Genomic DNA, 22,498 nt, shown 5'->3' with positions numbered 1-22,498 from the left:
GTATGCTCATAAAAGTAACCAAAAGTTGTAATGTTACAATTTTTTAGATTAACATCATGGCTTTATTCTAATAGTTCTCATAAAATTACTCTTTTTCGATTTTTCTTGTTGTTTTTGTGGGTTTTATTGTTTAATAGTATTGTTAATATTAAAACATTACAGGATATCTAACCAAGCTACCTAGCTAGTGGCAAATTGGTACAATGCATGCGCAATTTGTGACATTAGTCTCAATGTAAACTGAAAAATGCTAAAAATGTGTAGCAAGCTGACTTTACGTAATATCAACTTTTACTTTGGGTTCTCCTCATCATTGCCAATTTGGTCTTAGCATTATCAGCAACAACGACTTTGGGAAACAATAAGTTTCACACACACACAAACACACAAAACGTATAGCAGAAATTCATGAACAGATTGACAACAAAATGGGTTCTGGATTCTTCAGATTCTGGAAGGGTTTTTTTCCACAAAATATTTGGTCAAAGCCAGAGTCCTTCCGAATGTCCGCTGCGCTTCCTAGTTTAGCGTTGCAATATTGAGCTAATCTGTTATAACTGTCTGCGTTGGGTGGAGTTGAAATAGTTGAATGCTTGAGCGTCAGGAAGGCACTCACAATAGCACAGAGGACTGAAGACAGCGGATAAATGTGATCCATTTATATGAGTAGACAGTGTAAGAGCCTGAAGGGACTCATCAGGAACAAATTTCCTGTGTTACATTAAAAAAAAAAAAAAGAACGAGGATGACTCGAGCCTCCAGTGCGGCGATAGCGGTGGTGGACGCAGTATTGTATTCTGAAAGACGTTCATTTCCTTTGTCATAATTACAGCCAATAACCTCAGATGTTTTGATGACGACGTAAATAATACGAGTTGATTCCTGATTGTATTGTTATTGCTGAGCTCATAATTGTAGCTGTGAAGATGGGGATCATGGGCCCAATTACAGCCTCTGATGCCACTAAAGGTAGTGGCTAAAGGCTGATTAATGAGTTCTATGGAGTTCTCGGCTACAAAACAGAAAATCATGTGTGTGCTCCATCTCAATTGATGTTGTTTGGTCAGCATTCTTTTGCCTGAGGCAACTCTGTGATGTTACTGCCAGGCCTTCAACTCATGCAAGGCCACCCTGTTTTTATCTTTTCTCATTTGGGCGCAGCCTGTGGATGTTTGACTATACGGCAGTCTCTCCAAAGTCAAAGAAAATCTGAAAGGTATTTCAACTTTCATTGATTTTAAATTCAATTTCCCCAAAAGAAACCATCACTCAGCTTTGAAATGCTGTAAATGCAACGTGTTAACATTTTAGCATACCTTATTTCATCAAATAGTCCACAGCAGGCCAATCAACAAGTGCACTTCAATAAAAAAACACCGTTGCTGAAAATAAATGCTTCTTTTTTTAACAAGTTCTCGACCACAACGCACACCACTGGAAGAGCAGACATGGAATCTGTAAAGCTGATCGACCTTATACAATATAAATATAATTACAGTCATCCCTCGTTTATCACGGTTTATCAGTTCCGGGCCCGACCGTGATAAGTGAATTTCCACAAAGTATGACTGATTCCTTATTTATAAATGGAATATTTTTGTAATTAGAGCACAGATAACTCTTTTACAAAAGGTCGAAATACGGTTTTTAACAATATTTGAGCAGTCTAGACATGAAATAAGACCCCTATAGATCATCTTATAAATAAGACATAACATAGACTCACACATGCTAGCATTAGAAGAGTTCCTTGTTGTTGTTCTGTTTTTAGATTCTGTTGTACAGTTCTTCCTGCGGTGGCTATTGTCTCATCAATGTAACATTGCTGACACTTAGTGACCAGTGTAGAATACTACATGTCATCGCAACGCCTTTAAATGCACCTTCTGAATTCCTTATATTTGGACTTTAGTTCATTTAGCCATGTCCATGCTTGAAAAAGCATTGTTTAGGCCCAATACATGGAAATGCTTAAATATGCATAATAAAAACAATAACAACCATGAAACAGTGAGGAACTGCGCTATGATTTTTAAATTAAATATATTTGGAATAACCATAACAGAGTGAAACCACTAAAAGGCAACACCACCGCACAATAAATGATCAATATTATAGATATTGGCATAATTAGATACTGGATGATATCGGTATCACTTATCTGCGGATAATAATATTGACGGAAGTGGCTCCCTCCACCCAGTCACTGTTGTTGTGTCCCTGGGCAAGACACTTCACCCACCTTACCTCCAGTGCTGCCCACACTGGTGTATGAATGTTATCCATTATTATAATCTATAGTTGTTATTTCATGTCTAGAGGGCTTTAATAATGCTTAAAAAAAAAGCGTATTGAGAAGGTCGTAAACAGGCTTTCTATGCTGTGACTATAAAAGTATTAAATAAGGAATCCTACTTTGTGGAAATTCACTGATCACAGTCGCGTCTGGAACCAATTAACCGCCATCAACGAGGGATTGTTGTACATGTAAAGTTAAAAAAAAATCATCAAAAATGTGTAAGGATTACTAGTTTAGCTTTCAGTGTTTGGTGTCATTGACACCACATTAGTCTCTGGATTTTGAAACATTTCAAAAAATTACAGTTCGTATGCTGACTTTTTGGACTTACCAGTTTAACTTTGCGATATTTACTAAAATATTTGTGGTATTCTATTAATGTCAACCGCCTTTTAAAGGTCAGACTGGATTTGACGTCTTTCCACGGGTGTCGATGCAACATCGAGCAACGTCAAACTGTATCATTTAACAAGACGCCCACGCCGGTACAATGTTTTTCCAAACGCCAGATTGCCATCCACGCCCACCCCCCGCCATCCCCAACACCTCCAGAGAGTTGGAAGCAGAATATGCGCACTTGACATCCCATCAGCAGACGGCTCTCTGACAAGTAGGCCATAAAGACTTTTTTTTCGCTTTGATTACACGAAGTGCACAGAGGCCAGATGCGACCCAACCCAGTCATCTGTTGGCTTGCCAACACAGTCGCGCGAGTGGAGGAGGGAGGAGGAGGCAGTCGGGTGACTTGGGGTTCCTTCCCCCTGAGGAATAAAAGGCATTGTTCTTCATCACACTTAACAAGTCCATTTGTGCACCTGTTTTCCATCACGGGGAACTCCTACCAGTCGAACTGAAGGCCAAATTGCACTGCAGACAATTTAGTCTGTTTTGCATGAAACAAAAGACAAAAATCTTTCTACAGACAAGACGTGCACATAAATATGCAGGGGTACTCATCTAAGGCTACGTTCACACTGCAGGTCTATTACGATTATTTTGCACATACAGCATGTGACCTGTATCTGATTTTTTTCCGTGTCAGTGTGAAAAGTACAATTCAGATTTTTTCAAATGCGACTTAGGCCTTGTTTGTATGTGGATATAAATCCGATTTGTCAGACTGCAGTAGCATCGCAGCTACTGCAGTCTGAACAGTCAGTTGGCATATAGCCAACATAATCGTCATGAAAAAGTTGGTTTGCCGTGCTTACCGGGACTTCGAAAAAGGTACTCACTGACGCAGGCAAAAGCTCTTCTTGTCATCAGAAAAGGATTTTTAAAAAGTGTCAGTGAAGCGGCTCACAGCAATGTGCCAGCAATGTCCCAGCACACGCTCCTCGGAACAGACGTCGCAGCAAGTTCTCCACAACCTGCCATACGCAGGATCATTTGGTTAAGAAATATTGGCTCCCATTGCACAGAATCCTTGAAATTGCCACAAACGCGCCGAGGATAGCACACACACTGCGGCAATCTTTACTTCTGTAAACAAACGGAAATGCGTGCGACATTGTGCTTTTGCGCAAGCACATCGCTTCCCAGATGCTTTGCGTTTTCATTGACAAGTCGCATGCTTTTGCTAATGCGAACAACCATATTGAAAAAAACAAGACTACTCTGAGTAATTGGATGGCTCGGGCGGTAGAGTGGTTGCTGTTTCGATCCTCCGCCCTCCTCCCAGAAGTATCTTTGGGAAAGATACTGAACCCCCAGTTGTTCCCAATGCTGCGTCATCAGTAGGTAAATGTGGTAACAGTGTCAAAGGGCTGTGAGTACCTTAAAGGTAGAAAAGTGCTATACAAATCCATTCACATTGAATAGACTTTAGATTTCCATAGTCTTCAGTTATTGCGTAGAGATTTCCTTCACCGACTCAGTGTTTCAACAGTATTTTGAAATTCCTGCACTCTTGTTTCAAAGCCAGTCTTACCAATTGGTACTTCTGCTGCAGTTTTATTAGTTTTTACAATAATACGGTATCCTGGATCCAATGCATCAGCATGCCGTATATAGCCCACAAGCCGTAGGTTATCCACCGCCACACTGTTTTTGGATGCTAGCAAGTCACATCTCAGCCAATCCTCCAAGACTCAGCCAACCAGATAACTACAGTGGGTATTACTCCCACTGGGCATTTTGCACAGCTCTTTAAAATTTCAACAGCCAAATATTTAATTAAACACGACTTTCATCTTCAGTTCTCACCCCAGTTTGACCCCCTTAGGTAGACTACTTCACAAACACACATCATATCCACTGTAACAAAAAGTTCCTCTCTGATGGAGTTAATTAGTGCGCACAAGAGGTTTAACGCCGCACAGTTTACTGAGTGTTATACTTTTAGGTCGTAGATGTCAAATAGTTAGCTTGCAGTCACAATATGTCTCAATATCCCAAATTCTTCAACAACTGATCCAATCTCAGATCGAAACCGAGATAAATGTATCATCACTGTGCCGTGGCAAACATTTGTCACAGTTTGCCGTTTTAAAAAGAAGTATTTCATAAAAACACAAAATAAATAACTGGTGTGAGCCAACTAAAGCACAAAAGATATTTTCCTTTTTTTTCGCCAACTTTCGCCGAGCAATTTCGACATGTTGCGTTCGGGAGGCAGCGGCTTAGTTTTTGTGATGAGATTCCGCCATGATTGAGCGATCCTTCGGGGAAATGCTTCCTCTCACACATGTTCCTTCTCCTCACCATGACAGCATTTCATTCACATTGTCAATTTCCACGAGATTCCGCGCTTAACTGTAAATTCTGTTTTTATTGGCCAATTCCACGATTTCATTAGAGTGGAAATCATAGGGCCCTACGTCAGCTTGTAATGACTGGAAGCAACGTAAAACAGCTACACTGTAGCTTTAGCATAGAATTCAGTTGAATCAACTTTAGGCTTAGTGTCGGACGGTCATGTGGATAAAACAACATTTTTTTGTGATTTTTCATGAAATTGTTGATTATCCAAAACAGTCGTTTTTTTACGACAAAAGATGATAAAGGCTGTTCTGGACAATTTTGATCACAACAAATGTTTATATTTTAACAAAAACTAATGCATGTTAGGACTGCGAATAACGATTATTTTCTTAGTCGATTAATCTGAAACTTGGTTCGATTAATCGAGTAATCAGTTAACCCCTAGGCAGACCAAGACAATATGAACCAAACACAAACACTTAGTGGTTTGGTCGGCACCATATCTTAAAGAGGTAAATATGTCCATCCCTGTTTTCCAAAGTCAAAGCTGATGTGTGTGAATATCTTGTTTTACCTCCAACACAAAGATAGTAGGTCTGCTTTCATGGAAAACGAAGGAAATAAAAAAATGTTCACATTTGTGAGGCTGAAATCAGAGGATATTTACATTTTTAAATAAAAAAAAGATTAACTGATTACCAATATAGTTGTCGATTAATTGGATAGTCAAAAAATGAATTAATCGATGAATTGTTGCAGCTCTAATTGAAGCTACTTGCTGAAAACGTCGCGTTACAAAAAATGGTTGCGAAGCTACACTATTTTAACTAAGAATTGTGTAAACTTAAAGGGATAGTTCAGATTTGTTGACATGAAGTTGTATGACATATCCATCAGCATTGCCGTTCAATAACAGCGACTTAACCCCCACTCGATCTCCTAAGTCCAGTTCTGGTCAGATTTCTGTGATGAAGAACGTAGTTCCGCTTAGTGGACGGGGACAATTCAGTAAAGAGTTTGGCTTCTAAAAACGATATGCGTTCAAAAGATTAAAACATTTGCATCACAAAAATGCCTTCCCAAAAAACTCAAACCTCACAAAACGCCCTGCGTTATCTGTCTCCCGCCGTATTCCTGCGCGTTCATGTGACAGATATAACGCCAAGCGTTTTGTGAGGTCGCTGTTATTGGAATATAATGCTGATGGGGATGTCATGTAAAAAAATCCTAACTATCCCTTTAAGGCAAAAATGTTCGGAATTAGGTCGGCGATACGCAGTATGACAAAGATGCTTATGTAACGCATGCTAACATCAAAAGAAAAGCAGCTTTCGCATATAATTTATCATGTAGTTTGGGACAAGCGTTGGATGGTCATGTGGATTAAGCACAGGAATACTTTTCATCAAATTGCTGATATTTATATCAGTCCAAACAGTCAAAAAGATGATGAAGACTGATCTGAACAATTTAGATCATCATATTTTAACAAAGATTGACACATATTCACTGAGAAATTGAGCAAAATTCTGCCCCATCCAACAAAAGTCAGGACAAAAACTCCTGGATCGGCACCAAAACATAATGGGCTCTTCCTTGGCCCGTGCCCCACCCTTGCACGAAGTTAAGAGTCCTTGGCAGAGGTAACAAAGACACCAACGACTGAATCCGATCCAGAGGATGTTATCTCCCGAGCATGTTTGTATTGGCTTTGGTGCCAAAAACCCAACAAGTTAAAAACTCTCTCCACGTTCAGAGAGAACATCCAAGCAAAAAACATAAAATAAAAAAAATAAAAACCTGCAATGCTTAAACACAGGGCAATTCCACAGTCTGCATCACTGGTTGGGGGGGGGGGGGGGGGTAAATAATTAATACGCTTTGTGCAAACTTGCAATGAAGGTAAATCAGCACTCGCCGTAGTCCAAAAACAACACAGACGTGTTTAGCTTTGCACTTTGTGCTTGTTCAACTGGCAAAACACGATTACCGGGGTCCAGCGTTTTAACGGCTATAAAAAAAAACAAAAAAAAAAAAACAACATGATGGATTAAGCTGCTCGGATAATCCACAAACGTCTGCCGTCCTCCACCATTAAGACGCACAGTCAGCATAAAAAGGCTTTATAAAGGGAGGTGCAGCATTAAGTTTCTTACAAGCATGGAAGAACTGACTTGACGTAAAGTAAGCTGGACTGGCTGACAAGACGGCTGCACAACAAAGCCACAGTTTACCAGTTGCGTGATTGTGTAAGCTGTGTGTTGCCAACGTGTGAGCATGGTGGTGGTGATGGTGGAGGAGGGAGGGAGGGAAGGAGGCAGGGGGGGTGATGTTGGTGCGTCGCCTGCTGTTATTCCATCACATCTCCATGGCAATGCGCAACGGCGAACAACCCTAAAGCAAGCATGCTCGGCGCAAAACACAACATGCAATATGCACCCAATTTACTAATAGAAAGTCATGTTGCAGCTGCATCTGAAACTAGTCTAGTTAGAATGCATCCAGTTAGAACATGCTGCATATCCACTACCCGATGCCGATCCTGAACACCCTTAGGAGTTCACGCACATTTAGATCAACCCCTTTCCCAGGGAGCACACGTGCGTCTGTCGTGGCATTCAAAGATATGATTCCACACTCTCACATATGGCCTCCGATTCGGCTAAGTGAATATAGACAACGCACCTCTACTGATGTGTTTGTTTCATTTTACGTGGAAACATGAGTGACTTTTGCTGAATCTTAAGACTTGGGAGCCTCATGCTTAAATTGGTGGTGTTTTGATTGGTAGTTCTGCATTGCTGCACGCTTGGACAAAACCACTTCAACACACTGCTGGTTCTTTTGCTATGATGGATCTGAACGAACCATGCAAAGAAGACATGCAACGCACTAACAAAAAGTCATGTTGCAACTGCATACAAATCTAACTCGCCAGCATTGCTAAAAAAGGAACACTGATGCCCCCCATAGCCTGCTGCATATCCACAACCTAACGTCCATCATGAACACCCTTAGGGATCCGTGCACATTTACACTCACCTCTTTCCCAGGGAGCACACATGCATCTTTCACTGCACTCTACAGCATGATTCTATATTTTCACATATCGCTTTTAATTCGGCTACCTTAGTAAAGTGCTTAATGTGTTCGTTTAATTTTGGGAGTCGCTTTTGCTGAATAGTAAGAGAAGGAAGAATTATGCATTGATGCACGCTTGAACGCACCACTATAATCTATAATGGAATCGGAACCAACCCTCAACCAAGCCCGCAAATACACATGCATAACTCGTCCAACACACTAACAGAAAGTCATGTAATACCAGGATGGCGAAAAGGGAACTTTGATGCCCCATAAACTGCTGCATAGCCACAATCTGACGCCCGCCATGAACACTGTTAGGAATCCATGCGCATTTAGATCCACCCCTTTACCAGGAAGCACACATGCATCTCTCACGGCATTGAACGACATGATTCCACATTCTTGTATATCACCTCCAATTCGGCATACATCCAAAACGCCAAACCACGCTTGTTCGGTTTGAATTTCAACTTTGAAAATTTATTCACACCATCTTCGAATACGCTTCAGTAGATGCCCATTGGAGTAGCCAGCGAACGAACGGTGTAATATGAGCTATAAAAAGAAGCTACTTGGCTAATAGAGAGTTGTTGATAGACGATATCTAGAAAATGCAGCTCTACTGGCCTGTTTGTTTAACTGTGAAAGCAAACACGATTCACTTTTGCTGAATCTGAAGAGTAGGAAGCCTCGCATTTAAATCGGTGCTGTTTGTATTGGGAATTCTGCATTGCAACGATCGCTTGAACGCACCGCTGGTTCTTTTCTCTTCTATGATGGATCTGCACCACACGGAGCAAAGTGGTTCCGAGCAAGTGGACCGGCCGGAAAGCGGCACTTCAATTCGACACTGCAACTCCAATGCCGGGCAGCAAAAAATGCGACATTTAAAGAGTTCATTGCCAAGCTATTAATAACAACAATGTGTCCAAAGTGCCCCCATGAAAAAGCAAATCAAAACAAAATGTCCATAAAAAACATTTGAAAAAAAACAACCATTATCCAACTTTACGGACAGTTGCACAGTGCCGTGCATCCGCCAGCCGCTTTGGTCACGAATCTCCCAAAAATGCTGATAAAGATGAAAAAATCCACTCGTATGAAGATGAAGAAGGAAGCGGAATGGCCAGGCGCGTTGATTTAAAGCACCTACCTTGTAGAAGAGCCGCCTGAAAGATGAATAAAAAGAGAATAGTCGCCAGAGAGCTGCAGCCTGCGTTCGCCATGTTGGACACCTGCTTCAGTATGATGGCACCTACTGTGGAGATGCCCTCCTCGCCTCCTTCGCCTCCTTCGCCTCCTCGCCTCCTTCACTCACTCCTTCGCCATCCTTCCTCTCGCCTTCCCACAGGAACTCCCCCCACAAGATGCTGTTTCACTGAGGTATCTTCTTTAAGTCTATATGCTTAGTTAGGTGTTTAACTTATGTCCATCCGTTTATGGTAAGGGTGTCCAAAGTGCGGCACGTGGAGCCAAATACGGCCAGACATGAATGAATTATTAATAAGATATAATTTTAGATATTTCAATATTACACTAACAACTATTTCTTATAACACAAAAAATGCTTAGTGCACCGGCACCGTTTCATAAGCACCAATTTGGCACTGGTATCGGATATGTAAACGATGCCCAACCCTACACCTCCGCATCCTTTCATTTTTCTTTTTGGGGAAAAAAAATTGCAATACAAAAATTGTACATTCTAGACCAGGGGTGTCCAAAGTGTGACCAGGGGCCACTTGCGGCCAGGGGCTGTTTTTTAGTGGTTCAACAAGAAAACTTTTAAAAAACAACAACAGCAGAAATGGACAAATCCGCAGTAATTTTACAAGAACAAGTAAAAATATTAAGAGGAAAAAGTTGTAATCTAAGCAAGAAAAAGTCTTAATTTTTCGAAAATAATGTCATAACATTGTGAGGCAAAATAAAATCATTTTAGTAGCATAAAGTTGAAATATTAAAGCAAAATACGTTATTTCTTTAAGTCATAATATTATGATAAACAAACAAAACAAAATAAAGTTGCATTTTTTGTAGACCCTCTCAGCACATCTACATTGTTTGAATGTAAAAGTAAAAAATGTAAAAGTGGCCCCACATCCTTTTGATTTTTCAGAGTTTCCCTCTGTGGAAAAAGTTTGAACACCGCTGATCTCGATGTCAAAGTTGCCCGGCGCGTACGTGAAGAGACAAGGTACACTAACAACAGTGATGTGCGGTGAGGTTCATGGCTGGTGAGGCACTGACACCTTTGGAGTTTGTTTTTTTTTTAATCTTTTTTTATTAACTGAAAAACATTTGTGTTCTTCCCTTTTTGTCTGTATATGAAGTACATGCACCCTATCCTTCTCCGGGAAACGCTCTGATACTTTGTTGTAAAAGACTGATCACCCCCTGGTGATCTTGGATATATAATCCTCCATCCTGGCAGTCAAATTAATTGATTCATTTAGTAGAAAACTAAAAATATATTTAATTCTGCAGCTGATTCTGGTGTCAACCAAAAAAAATGCTATATTTTCCTGTCTATGGAAGGGCAGCAGTGACAAGTAGCTTCCAGCTCAAGCACGCCCCCACCCCTTCAGGATGAGGCGAGTACTGCAGTGCCTCAACGTCTGGCATTTCTCTGTATTTTATTGTTTGATTAGCAAAATAATGATGTCACACTTACATGAAAGACATTACACAGAAAGCCATGGTGTATAATAAATGTTTCTGCAACATTATATTATTGGCGACACGCTAACAAAGAGAAACTGGCAGGCGCCATGATCCGACTCCATCCAACAGTAGGCGGGGCTTGCGCACTATGCCGAGAGACAGCAGATACTGGCAGCAGCCTCATCTTTGGTTTCTGCCCCGTATTTGATCGAGAAATGTGCAAATGTGCCATTTTTACTTCAGAAAATGTTTACTAAACAATTGGAATCATCCAGAAAATACACTTTTCATACAGTTCAATGGAGCCAACAAAGAAAGAACGATGCAGTTGGACATTTGGCATTGGACATTGTAAGGGCCTGCTCAACAACAAATACTGAATTAGCAACCCACATATCAACATTCAATGACATTCACAATACAACACGAAAGACGGCAGGACAGGAAGACTTGGAATTGGAAAGAGAAAGCCGTGAACTTTGAGCTGGAAGGCTATGAAGTACACGACATCAACAGGCACAATAACTGTAGCGGGAACATTCAATTATTTATTGACCCACAAACCTTAACTCTACTGTAACTCTACTGATTGTTGTCTTACGTTACTTTAGGTTTGGTAAGTAGTACATGTTCAATACAGGAAGTGAACAAATGTATTAGCAATTGATGTGAAACGGAGAGGGAGTAGTTTGAGGGAGTAGTTTGTCTGTCTATATGTGCCCTGTGATTGGCTGGTGACCAGTCCGGGGGTGTACCCTGCCGCTAGCCCATAGGCAGCTGGGATAGGCTCTGGCGTACCCAGGCGTGCTCATGCTCCAAATAGCTTGTGTGTTGCGTGTGGGAAGATGTTTGTTGCTCTATTATTTTGTACTAAAGTTCAAAGGAACTATCCAGAACTTTGTCTAAGACAGGGGTGTTCAAATATTTCCAAACGAAAGGATGCAACTTTGCCACTTTGATGTTTTGTAAAGCAACACGTGTAGATATGCTAAGAAGTTACAGCATATAATCAGGAAAAACTGCATCTCAGCTTTGTCATATCAGTGAAAAAGCCTATTATTACTATCAACTTCACTCTTTGCTCTTTTTTCCCCTTTTTTGCTGTTGTTGTTTTTTTAATTTTCCAAATATTTCAACAGTTTTCTTAAATAATCTTTGTATATATACTTTTTGTAATATGATGACTTTATTCCCATAATATTGTAACTTTCTCACCAAACTATTTTTTTTAAATTACAACTTTATGTTGTTTTGTTTGTTTCTCATAATATTAGGGCTTGTTCAAAATAACATATTTTTTCTTTAATATTTAAACTCTATGCTAGTAAAATGACGCTATTTTTCCTAATAGTGTTACGAGTTCATTCTTGTAAAATTGTGACTTTTTTCTTGTTTTTTTTTCTCTTAATATTTTGTCTTTATTCTGGTAAAAATTACAGCTGTCTTTTCCATTTCTGCAGGGGTTTTTTTTTTTCAATTATTTCAACTTTGTTCTTGCACATGTTCTTCTCGTAATTATGACTTTAATCTCATAATATTTTAACTTTAGTCTTGTATTATAACTGTTTCCCCAACCCAATTTTCAAAAAATTACAACTCTCTTTGTTTTGTTTGTTTCTCATAATATTAGAAATGTTCTTTTTCCTTTAATATTTCAACATTATGCTCCTAAAGTGACATTATTTTTCGTCATCATATTACAACGTTATTCTTGTAAAATTACGACTTTTTCTGGTTCATGTACGGTATTTGTCTCTTAATATTGTGACTTTATTCAAGTGAAACTACTGATGAGTTGTCCATTATTTGCTGGGTGTTTTTCAGTTTTCTTGTTATATTACGTTATTAGAAAGTGCTGCGGCCGCAAATGGCCCCCACGCCGTACCTTGGGCACCCCTAGTCTAAGACAAACGGGCAGTAAAAACAGGCTCATGCACATAAAACACTGCAATTATCGTTATCTCTCTCGGAAAACAAACTACAGGATGATGACTGATGATGAGTCACTCTTCCTTTAGTGTCTTTTGTTCAGTGTTTTCGTTTGATATTGTGATTTTCTTTGTATTATACATCAGCACATGACAATAGCATTCGATTACTATGAGGTTAGGAGTGCACCACTCTGTGTTACAATTATGTTTATCATTGGCAAATATAATGAATTACTGTAAAATTCCTACCGCTACTGTGAAGTTAGCGCTCAAGACGAGGTCAAATGCAGATTATAAAAGCATCGACAATAAGAGGGGGCGAGTGAATCAAGCCCCTTCTGCATGAGGAGAGTTTGTTTGGGCTAAGCTGACCATCATGATGTGATCAACATTGCCATCTATTGGCCCTGATGCTCACTAGACACAAGTTAAGCTGGAGTCCAAACATGGACCAGATGGTTGGCAGCAGAACTATAAATACTAAAAAGGTTGCAGGGAAATTTCTGGAAAAAAGTCGCCCTATGTGGTAGTGTGGTAGATAGTACCTGCTGGAAGTCCCACTGTACATTTCTATCAGTGAATAAAGAGCTTTAATTGGCACATTAGGCCACAAGGGCGTCGATTTGACTCCATTACAGGGAGCAATCTCCGCGCCTGACATGTCTAAATGTGGGTGCCGTGAGTGGTTCTGCTCTTTCCATTCTTAAGTCATCACAAGCGTTGTCATTTTTGACACACTAGAAGCGGTACACGGAACAAAGGCCGTCTGGGATGTTTGATGCTACACAAAAGATTTGTGGTTGTTTCCAATCGATGTGTCTATATTCGTCTCGTTTGATGCTGATCTCAAATTTGAGCCATTTTAGTTTTCAATGTATGGCCGATATACAGTCAATTACCACTTTGCGGTTTGACTTCCGCGGTTTCTCTCAATCGTGGTTTTTTATTAAAAAAAAATCACATTGTGGTTCCTCGTGTCTTATTTTGTCTTATTATGTCTACTATATTGGGTAACATGAGTGTACAGTTGACTATGGAGGTGTTATTTGATGTCTGGAGGGCTCTAATAATGTTTAAACAAATGTATTTAGAAGGTCGGAAACAGGTTTTCTATATTCCATATATAAATAAGGCATCCTACTTTGAGGAAATTCACTGGTCACAGTGGGTTCTGGAAGCAATTAACCAAGATAAACGAGGAACGTATAAGAAAAGTACAGACAGATCAAAACGCTGGGCATACCACTGTGCGATTTTAGAAGTTAATAAACGAAAACTACTAATCATACCTGTCAGCATTGAGATTTGAATGTATCAGACATTTTCCGGCTCCCACCACCCACAACCAAGCTCCGGTACCACTTAGTGTACAAAAAACCTACAATCAGAACATGTTAATTGCTTACAAAACCTTCAGAACCTGATCACAACCTAGCTTTGGTCAAACTGGAATGCTGTGAACATTCCGACATTATATAGCCTCAACATGCTGTATATGATAACATGGCTTTTGTACCCACTGTCACCGTTGGCCCCCCGCAGTACCTGCTGATTTTTTTTTTAAACGAAGCGCAAAATATGGTAGTTTCCAGAGGAAAACAGGAGACTTGACAGCAATGCCACATGGTCAGGTTGTTGCTGTTTCTCTTGAGTCCTGTAGTAGTCCTGTAGAGTCCTGAGTAAGTGTCGCAAGTGTGCGTTTCAAAGCGTCAAAAATAGTCAAGATGACGACAACGACGTTTCACAAACAAAGGTGCTATGATCTTTATCGAAAATCAAGAAAGTAATAGTCTCGGAAATGGACAAAGTGATGGATAAAGTTGTTTCTGCGCAAGTTGACTATAGCAAACAACCACATTTCGGACTCGTTGGAAATCTGTCCAATCATCGTGGAACCGATCGGGAGTTGCCGATATTCGATGAGACTTGAAATCGGCCTCGATTGGAACATAAAACACGTTACGACCAACTTGGATTCAGACTTAAAAGGGGCTTCATTTGCACTTTAGAAGGTTTAAGGAAGGTCTAATAGAAAACTTGCACAAAATGAAAGAGTGCATACTGTAGGTGTATATCATGGCCAATGGAAAAACCCTTCAATTTTTACCGGAAGCTGAGTAGCAACATTTTAAAGTGCATACAGAGCTAGATAATGCTGCTGGATGATGATCATTCATGATACTTTTATGGCAGCAATTTGTGGAGTTAACAATCACTACATCAGGAGGTTGCCCACAGCCACAGCTGTTCATGTCAATGTTTTTTGACACAGCGCGAAACAGAATCCCTGGCGGTCATATGCTTTTGTAGCACTCTGCGATTATTGAAGACTCTGTTGTTAACTGAATAGAGTTAGAGTTAATTGGAGCATTTATACAACATATTTTTTGGCATTCATTTGGCAGCCATTTTCTTTAAAATTGGTAAAAAAAAAAAAAAAAAAAATGGTTTTGTTGAACTATGCTAAGATGCTATACCGGGGCGTCCAAAGTGGTTGTTTTTTTAATGGCCTGTGGCACATAAAAAAAGGAAACTATAATTTTAAAACAGCAAAAATGAAAAAAAATCAGCAGTAATTTTGTAACAATTAAGTCAAAATATGTAGAGAATAAAATTTGTAATCGAATGACAGAAAGTCACAATTTTACGAGAATAACGTTGCAATATTTTGAAGACAAATAATGTCATTTTAGTAGCATAAAGTTGAAATATGAAATTATTTTTGAAAAAATATGACAAACAAACAAAACAAAGAATAATGTTGTGATTTTTGGAAAATTAGTTTGCGGTGACAGTTATAATGTGACAAGAATTAAGTCAAATAAAATTTACAAGCAGAAAGTTGAAATAGTTGGAAAATTTAAAAAAAAACAGCAACAGTAGAAATTGACAAAACAGCTGTAACTTTACATGAATAAAGTTTTAAAAAAATGTAATTTTATTAGCATAAAGTTTAAATAATAATGAAAAAATATGACATTTTTTAAAAGTCGTACTATTATGAGAAACAAACAAAACAAAATGAAGTTGTAATTATTGGAAAATTGATGTACGTTGTGGAAAAAGGGAATAAAGTCAAAATATTACGGGAATAATGTGAGAAGAAAAGAGAAGAAAATGTACAAAAATGTTTAAAAAAAAGAGCAAAAAGAGCAAAGACCTAAGTTGACCTTAATAATGGGCTTTTTCACCTAAATCACACAAAGCTGAGATGCAGTTTTTTCTTGAAATGTATACAGTATACAGTACGTATAACTTCTCAGCATGTCTTTACAAAATATCAAAGCGGCAAAGGTGCATCCTTTCATTTTTAGTAAGTAATCACACTGCGTCTCAGGTTGCACAGATGGCCTCCTTATAGATATATTTTTTAAATTCCCAAATAACCAGGCTCGCACAAAAGGTGCTCACACAGCAACACCCGCACACAGCTGTCCCCCGTTGTAAATTGTAGCCTGATGCCGTCGTGATCAACACAGCCGTCTCGTGTGCCCGAAATTCTATTTTTAAACATCTGTTTTCACAGGCGACGACATTCGCAAAGAAAGTTTGCAGTTGCGAGCTCCACGTGCGCTTTGGAGATAAGATAGCTATCACACACGTGTGGCGCCCTTTGAAGCGTGGATACAGCGGCTGTACGTTTGCACATGAAAAAGGTGAGATGGATAAAGCTATCTGGCTTTCATCTGACACGGGGAAGCAACGTTTATGGAACGGGAGGAAAATAGGGCTTGATATTAGAGCATAGCTAATTGTTCGACATGCAGCAAATGCCTTGTTAATAAATAAAATACAGCATTAGTTCAATGGCGACAGTAGTTCTTGTTCCAAGGATTATTAGAATATTGTTTATTATTATTTTAATTCAAATATTTTATACAAATAACAATAAATACAAATAAAATTTTAAAAAATCACATAAATATAAAAAATAACATAATTCCCAATCTCCAAATCAAAACAAAACAACAAATACATTTTATAGAGAATAATTCTAGTTTTACATGCAGAAAGAGGAGAGAAGAGGTGGGGAGCCACACCAACAACTTTTAAACATCCATCCATTTTATGCCGCTTATCCTCACTAGGGTCACGGGGATAGGCTGGAGCCTATCCTAGCTGACTTTGGGCGAGAGGCGGGGTACACCCTGCATTGGTCGCCAGCCAATCGCAGCGCACACGTAGACAAACAACCATTCACACTCACATTCATACCTATGGACAATTTAGAGTCTCCAATGAACCTCACCTGCATGTTTTTGGAATGTGGGAGGAAACCGGAGTACCCAAAGAGAACCCACCGCACGGGGGAGAACATGCAAACTCCGCACAGAGATGCCCAAGTGGAGATTCAAACCCAGATCTTCCCGATCTCCTGACTGTGGCCAACGTGCGGCCGCTGAACACCTTCCATGATTTGTTATATGTGTTTTGTTTTCGCAACATTAGCTTCCTTGATTTCTTTCTTTCTTGGCCAGGATGGAACTTATTGTTGATGTTGTTTGTTTTTATTTGAGTTTGCCAAATAAATGCGTGCCTTACATCAGTGGTTCCCAAACCCTTCAGACATTTGACCTGTACCCCCTACTCCTGCCCACTTAAAAAGTATAAACCACAAAAAGCACTCATACGTGCTGTAGCAGCTGATTTAAAAGATATTATTTCTAACAATTAGTGACAAGCTGTGGTAAGATGTGGTGAACTGTGATTTTTATGCTCTTTTGCTGTGGTTTGCAATAACATGGCATACAAACAATAATCAGTCGAGCAAAACAAACGTTGTTCATGCGGTTTGTAATTTTTATTCACGTACAGTACCCCCTACCACACTTGGTACTCCGCTTTGGGAACCGAGGCCTAACCTTTTTGTCTAAGATCTATTTCTATCTCTATCTATGTACTGTATTTCTGTGAGAGCCATATAATATTTTTTAACACTGAATACAACTAAATGCATGCATTTTTAATCAACACCATCCATTTTAGAATATAATAAGTCTCGAAATGTATTCTTTGTATTAACATTGTTATACTGAAGCTATCCGATAATAAATCAAATACTTCTTACCATTAATGTGACTTCTGGTGCTGCCGTGCTCCGTATCTTTCTTTCTTTTCACCATTTTCTTTGTCAAAAGGGTTGTCTCTGCCGAATTAGCTAGCTGACTATTTGAGTAAAGGAGGGAAGTTCTTCTTGACATCTCAATGACCCAGGTAGGCTACCGCATTATCCAGTATTAATGGAGTTTTGGTGTCTGACCCGGAAAGCTGGCATTGGCTGTGGCCACCCGCATAAGAAAGTTTTATATTCTGAATATTATTTTTATCACCGTGATTTCTGTAATGTTTTACTTTAAAATGTCAGCAAAAAATATGTAAATAAATACATTTGATCCTGTTAAGAAATGTGTGAGTGCAAGATACAATCATCAAAAGAGCCACATCTGGCACCCGAGCCATAGGTTCCCTACCCCTGCCTCACAGGACACCGTAGTATTGTGTAAACCAACTATCGCCAGGCTTTGTGCTCAAGATGCAAGTCGACAAAACCTAAATTCCCCAAACAGAATCGGAGAGTAGCTTACTTCGATGGTGGTTATCAACTTACTTCCTCAAGTCCAGTTTTCGGCTTTGTGCTAAGTGCGCGTTCACATGAAAGGGATGCCTTTTGACGTCATGTTATTCTACTTCCGCTGAAAAGTGAAGCGATCCCAGCCGATGTATCTCGTACAAGATGAGCAAGTAATTATTATGGAGCATTACGAGGAGCTCCCAAACGATCATGACTGCTAAAAGCAACACTGTCGCCGCCAATACAGCGAGGGAGGACCGCTGGCATGCCAGCACGCAGCACGTGAACTATACTATACCTTACCAGTCTTTTCAGTATCAACGCTCAACATTGCACAACTTTGACACACTCACACTTATTCATTCAAAAAATAAACACTAAACAGCTTTCTTTTTTCATGTTATATTTTGGTGTAATAATTTCAAATGCTGTATCTCGTCGTGGGCCGCACGGTGGTCTAGTGGTTAGCACGTTGGCCAATACAGTAACAGCCTGGAGATCGGGAAGACCTGGGTTTGATTCTCCCCTGGGCATCTCTGTGTGGAGTTTGCATGTTCTCCCCGTGTGTGTGTGGGTTTTCTCCGGGGACCCCGGTTTCCTCCAAAAAACATGCATGTTAGGTTAATTGGCGACTGTAAATTGCCCATAGGTATGAATGTGAGAGTGAATGGTTGTTTGTCTATATGTGCCCTGCCATTGGCTGGCGACCAGTCGAGGGTGTACCCCGCCTGTCGCCCGAAGTCAGCTGGGATAGGCTCCGGCATGCCCCCGCGACCCTAATGAGGAAAATGGTATAGAAAATGGATGGATGGATGTATCTCGTTGTGACCGCTACATGGCAGGGTTTTGTGTGTGACGTGTTCTGTGGCCGCTTATCCTCACCAGGGTCGTGGGTATGCCGGAGTCTATCCCAGCAGACTTTGGGCAAGAGGCGGGGTACACCCTGGACTAGCGAATCGCAGGGCACATATAAACAAACAACCATTCACTCTCACATTCATACCTATGGGCAATTTAGAGTTGCCAATTAACCTAACATGCATGTTTTTGGAATGTGGGAGGAGACCCGAGTATCCGGAGAAAACCCACACACGTACACACACTCCACATAGAGATGCCCAACGGAGATTCAAACACAGATCTCCTGACTGTGTGGCCAACATGCTAGCCACTAGGCCACCATGCAACCTTTTTAATTTTTTCCTTGTTATAATAAACCAAGTGTTTAATTATTATTGATTGATGCCCGAGTGTTTATTCCTTCAGCAAATATTGTGATATGAGAAGACTAATTACTGAGTACTCACGCAAAAACTTGACATTTGTGACATTTACACTTGCTAACATTGGGCCTAATTAATAATATTTCATATTGCATTTTAGTCCTGGTGCTCGTGAAAGTGAGCATATCTAGTGTATTCCCTCCAATGAAAATGTATCTGGCTTATGATGGATAATATCGTCAGGGAATGCTTTTTTTTAATTCTCCATGTCCCCTCGGGAACCTCACAGGTTTTCAATAAACGCCATCTCTGATTTAGTAAAACAGTGAAACGGTGGCCCTTTCATAGCTGATTTTAAGCTGAAAGCCTGGACATAACCTGGTAATACAACCAGGTAAACATAACCAGGTTTAGTTTGAACAGAACAAGAATTTCATTGCATAGTATAACTACCTGTTTTACTGTGCATATGACAATAAAACTCTGAATAAAACTTGAATCTTGAAGCGTGACACAGCTGCTTTAATAGAGAGCTACCTTCGCTGACCAGGCAAGTCCGACTTTCCACCCAACACTAACCCACTAAACTCGCTTCGCAGAACACCCCCTTGGTGTTGGGTGTGTGATCCAAGATTGGGTTGGGCAAGGTTTAAATTTGAATGATTCCAGTTCCGATTCCGATTCCTCGTTTCGTTCCTAACAATTCTCTTTTCAGAGGCGGGGTCATAAAAGTGCAAGATGAGTTCTTTTTGGATGAAATGACTGAACTTCTCCATGAATTGTTGTGGCTATTTTCAACACCTTCCACTTGAACATAAATGTTATGAAATTTGTTTTTACAGCATCACACTTTCACAAAAGATGTTTACTTTTGAAAAGTAGCATACGTTGTCTGCTGCCTCAGTGTTGGTGTCTGTTATTTTTTATGACACCCTTAATACGAGTAAACAGGATGTAGGCCAAAGCGCTCTTATTTTGAAGGCCGGAAGTGTGTTGCGTGGGTTGAGAAATTCCTTGGTTGTTGGTAACAGAGACGCACTGTGCAAATGAATGAACTTGCCTCGCCGTAGCCGTAGCCATAGCCGTAGCCGTAGCCGTAGCCGTAGCCGTAGCCGTAGCCGTAGCCGTAGCCGTAGCCGTAGCTCCCATCCTTTCAGCTTCCTGAAACCCCGGGTTACATTGGCACGAGACCGACGCCATTTATTGTTTGACTTTGCTGATTCTGACTGCTTAGAGCAGTGCTTCTCAAATATTGCGGCGGCTCCCCCTTGGGGGATGAGGTGAACTGTCAGGGGGGCCATGAGAGGCACAGAGTGCAGACTTGCCACCATGTATGAATTTGTCATATTCGGCATGCAACTGAGAAACACTGGCTCAGAGGAAGTCCGACGTAGCGCATAGAAGACGCGGAACTCTTATTTCTCCACCATGTTAGTGTGAGCATTAATCACGTTGGTCGTGCAGCCTCCTCTGCGTGATATCGTTGTGTTGCAATTGCACTGCACCGCTCTTTTTTAAGAAGTTAAGCCAAACCTTTTAGCAGCTCCTTCTTCGTTGGTGTTCCGGTCAGTGAAGTGGGCACTGAAACTAGGAATCGAAATGAAAACATTTGAATCATCCTGATAGAATGTTTTCCATCGATGCTTGAGACTCGATGCCCAACTCGATCCCAGATGACCGAATAAACAATCAATGCTGGCTTAAAGAGGTTTGTTAAATGCAGGAAGCGGACATGCTGAATTGTTCAACAAGTGATGTACTTCAGTGCAACTTTGTTAAGCATCTTTCGAAATAAACAAAACCATTCACATTACCGATTGTCCTCTGCGCTACTTTATGCTACCTCATTGACATTCTCTGCAGTTTATTGTCATTTCCTATTCAGGCCTTTGATGTGGTCCAGATTTAAAAATTCTGTTTGTGAACCGTCCATACCTTTGGTCTTTGGAGTGCTTGGCAGGATCGCAGGCTGACAAGCCAAGCGATGGCTACACACCCACACACACACACACACACGCACACACCCCGCCCACCCGAAAAGAGCCAGGGGTAGCGAGAGGCTCAGGATGTTCAAAGACGCTCCCTCATCATAATGTGGGCTGTTGCCAGGCTGCTGATAAGAATAACAACACCACCACGTCTTTCGCAGTAATCATCCCCAAAAAAACCTTGCCAGGGATTGAGGTGGAATAAAAACCAAGTTAAAAAATATCATTTTTCTCTTTTTCTGCGTGGTGATTTCACGCGATTTCAAGTAATTGCATGATTACGAGCCAAAGTAGAAAGGACACGATTCCTGTGAAAATGTCAGGGGAGGTTCAAAGATGTGACACTTTGAAGACGCTTCTGACGACTTTGGGGGAACCGTTTTAGCAAATGTTGCATTACATGTCTGTCCATTTATGTGACTTTGTGTTACCTTCCAGGACCGCTATTATAGCGTACATTACTGAAATTAAAGCGCATTCGCTACATTTGTTTAAATACCGAAAATCAGGAGTGTCCAAAGTGTGGCACGGGGGTCATTTGCAGCTTGTCGCTGTTTTTTTTTCTCGGCACATTCTAAAAATATAATTTAACAAAAAAACAAACAAAACAACAGCAAAAATCAGCATTGCTTTTACAAGAATAAAGTCAAAATATTCTGTGAAAAAGTTTATCATTTTGCGAGAATAACGTTGTAATATTCTAAGCAGAAATAATGTCATTTTAGTAGCATAAAGTTGAAATATTAAGGATTTTTTTACAGTCATAATATTATGAAAAACAAACAACAAAAACAACCAATAAAGTTGTAATTCTTGGAATATTAGGTTGCTGAAAAAGTTACAAAGAATAAAGTCAAAATATTATGGGAATGAAGTCATAATATTACAAAATAACATTTGCAAAAAGAACGTTGAAAGAGTTAGAAAATTTAAAAAAAACAGCAACAACTGCAAAATTGAAAAAAAAGCAGCTGTAACTTTAATCCAGACTAAAGTCGTAATATTATGAGGAAAAATAATATCATTTTTGT

The 22,498-nt window shown here is 40.0% G+C and overlaps 1 protein-coding gene across 3 annotated transcripts in view; it reads right to left on the bottom strand.

Annotated features, from left to right (window-relative positions):
- The window catches only part of LOC129169591 (cell adhesion molecule 1-like), a 440,926-nt gene extending 431,532 nt beyond the window's left edge, over nt 1–9,394 (bottom strand). Inside the window, exon 1 of one of the 3 annotated variants that reach the window (XM_054756155.1) lies at nt 9,243–9,394. In XM_054756155.1, the coding sequence (XP_054612130.1) occupies nt 9,243–9,315 (73 nt within the window). In that variant the 5' untranslated portion in view covers nt 9,316–9,394. The remainder of the gene's footprint in view (nt 1–9,242) is intronic. The other 2 variants (XM_054756154.1, XM_054756156.1) reach the window with 2 other exon arrangements.
- Between the last annotated feature and the right edge of the window lie 13,104 nt (nt 9,395–22,498).

Source organism: Dunckerocampus dactyliophorus, chromosome 16, assembly GCF_027744805.1.
Source record: "Dunckerocampus dactyliophorus isolate RoL2022-P2 chromosome 16, RoL_Ddac_1.1, whole genome shotgun sequence".
In the NCBI taxonomy this organism is placed as follows: domain Eukaryota; kingdom Metazoa; phylum Chordata; class Actinopteri; order Syngnathiformes; family Syngnathidae; genus Dunckerocampus; species Dunckerocampus dactyliophorus.
Note: the sequence above shows the minus strand (reverse complement) of the source record. Positions and strands in the feature narration are given on the sequence as shown.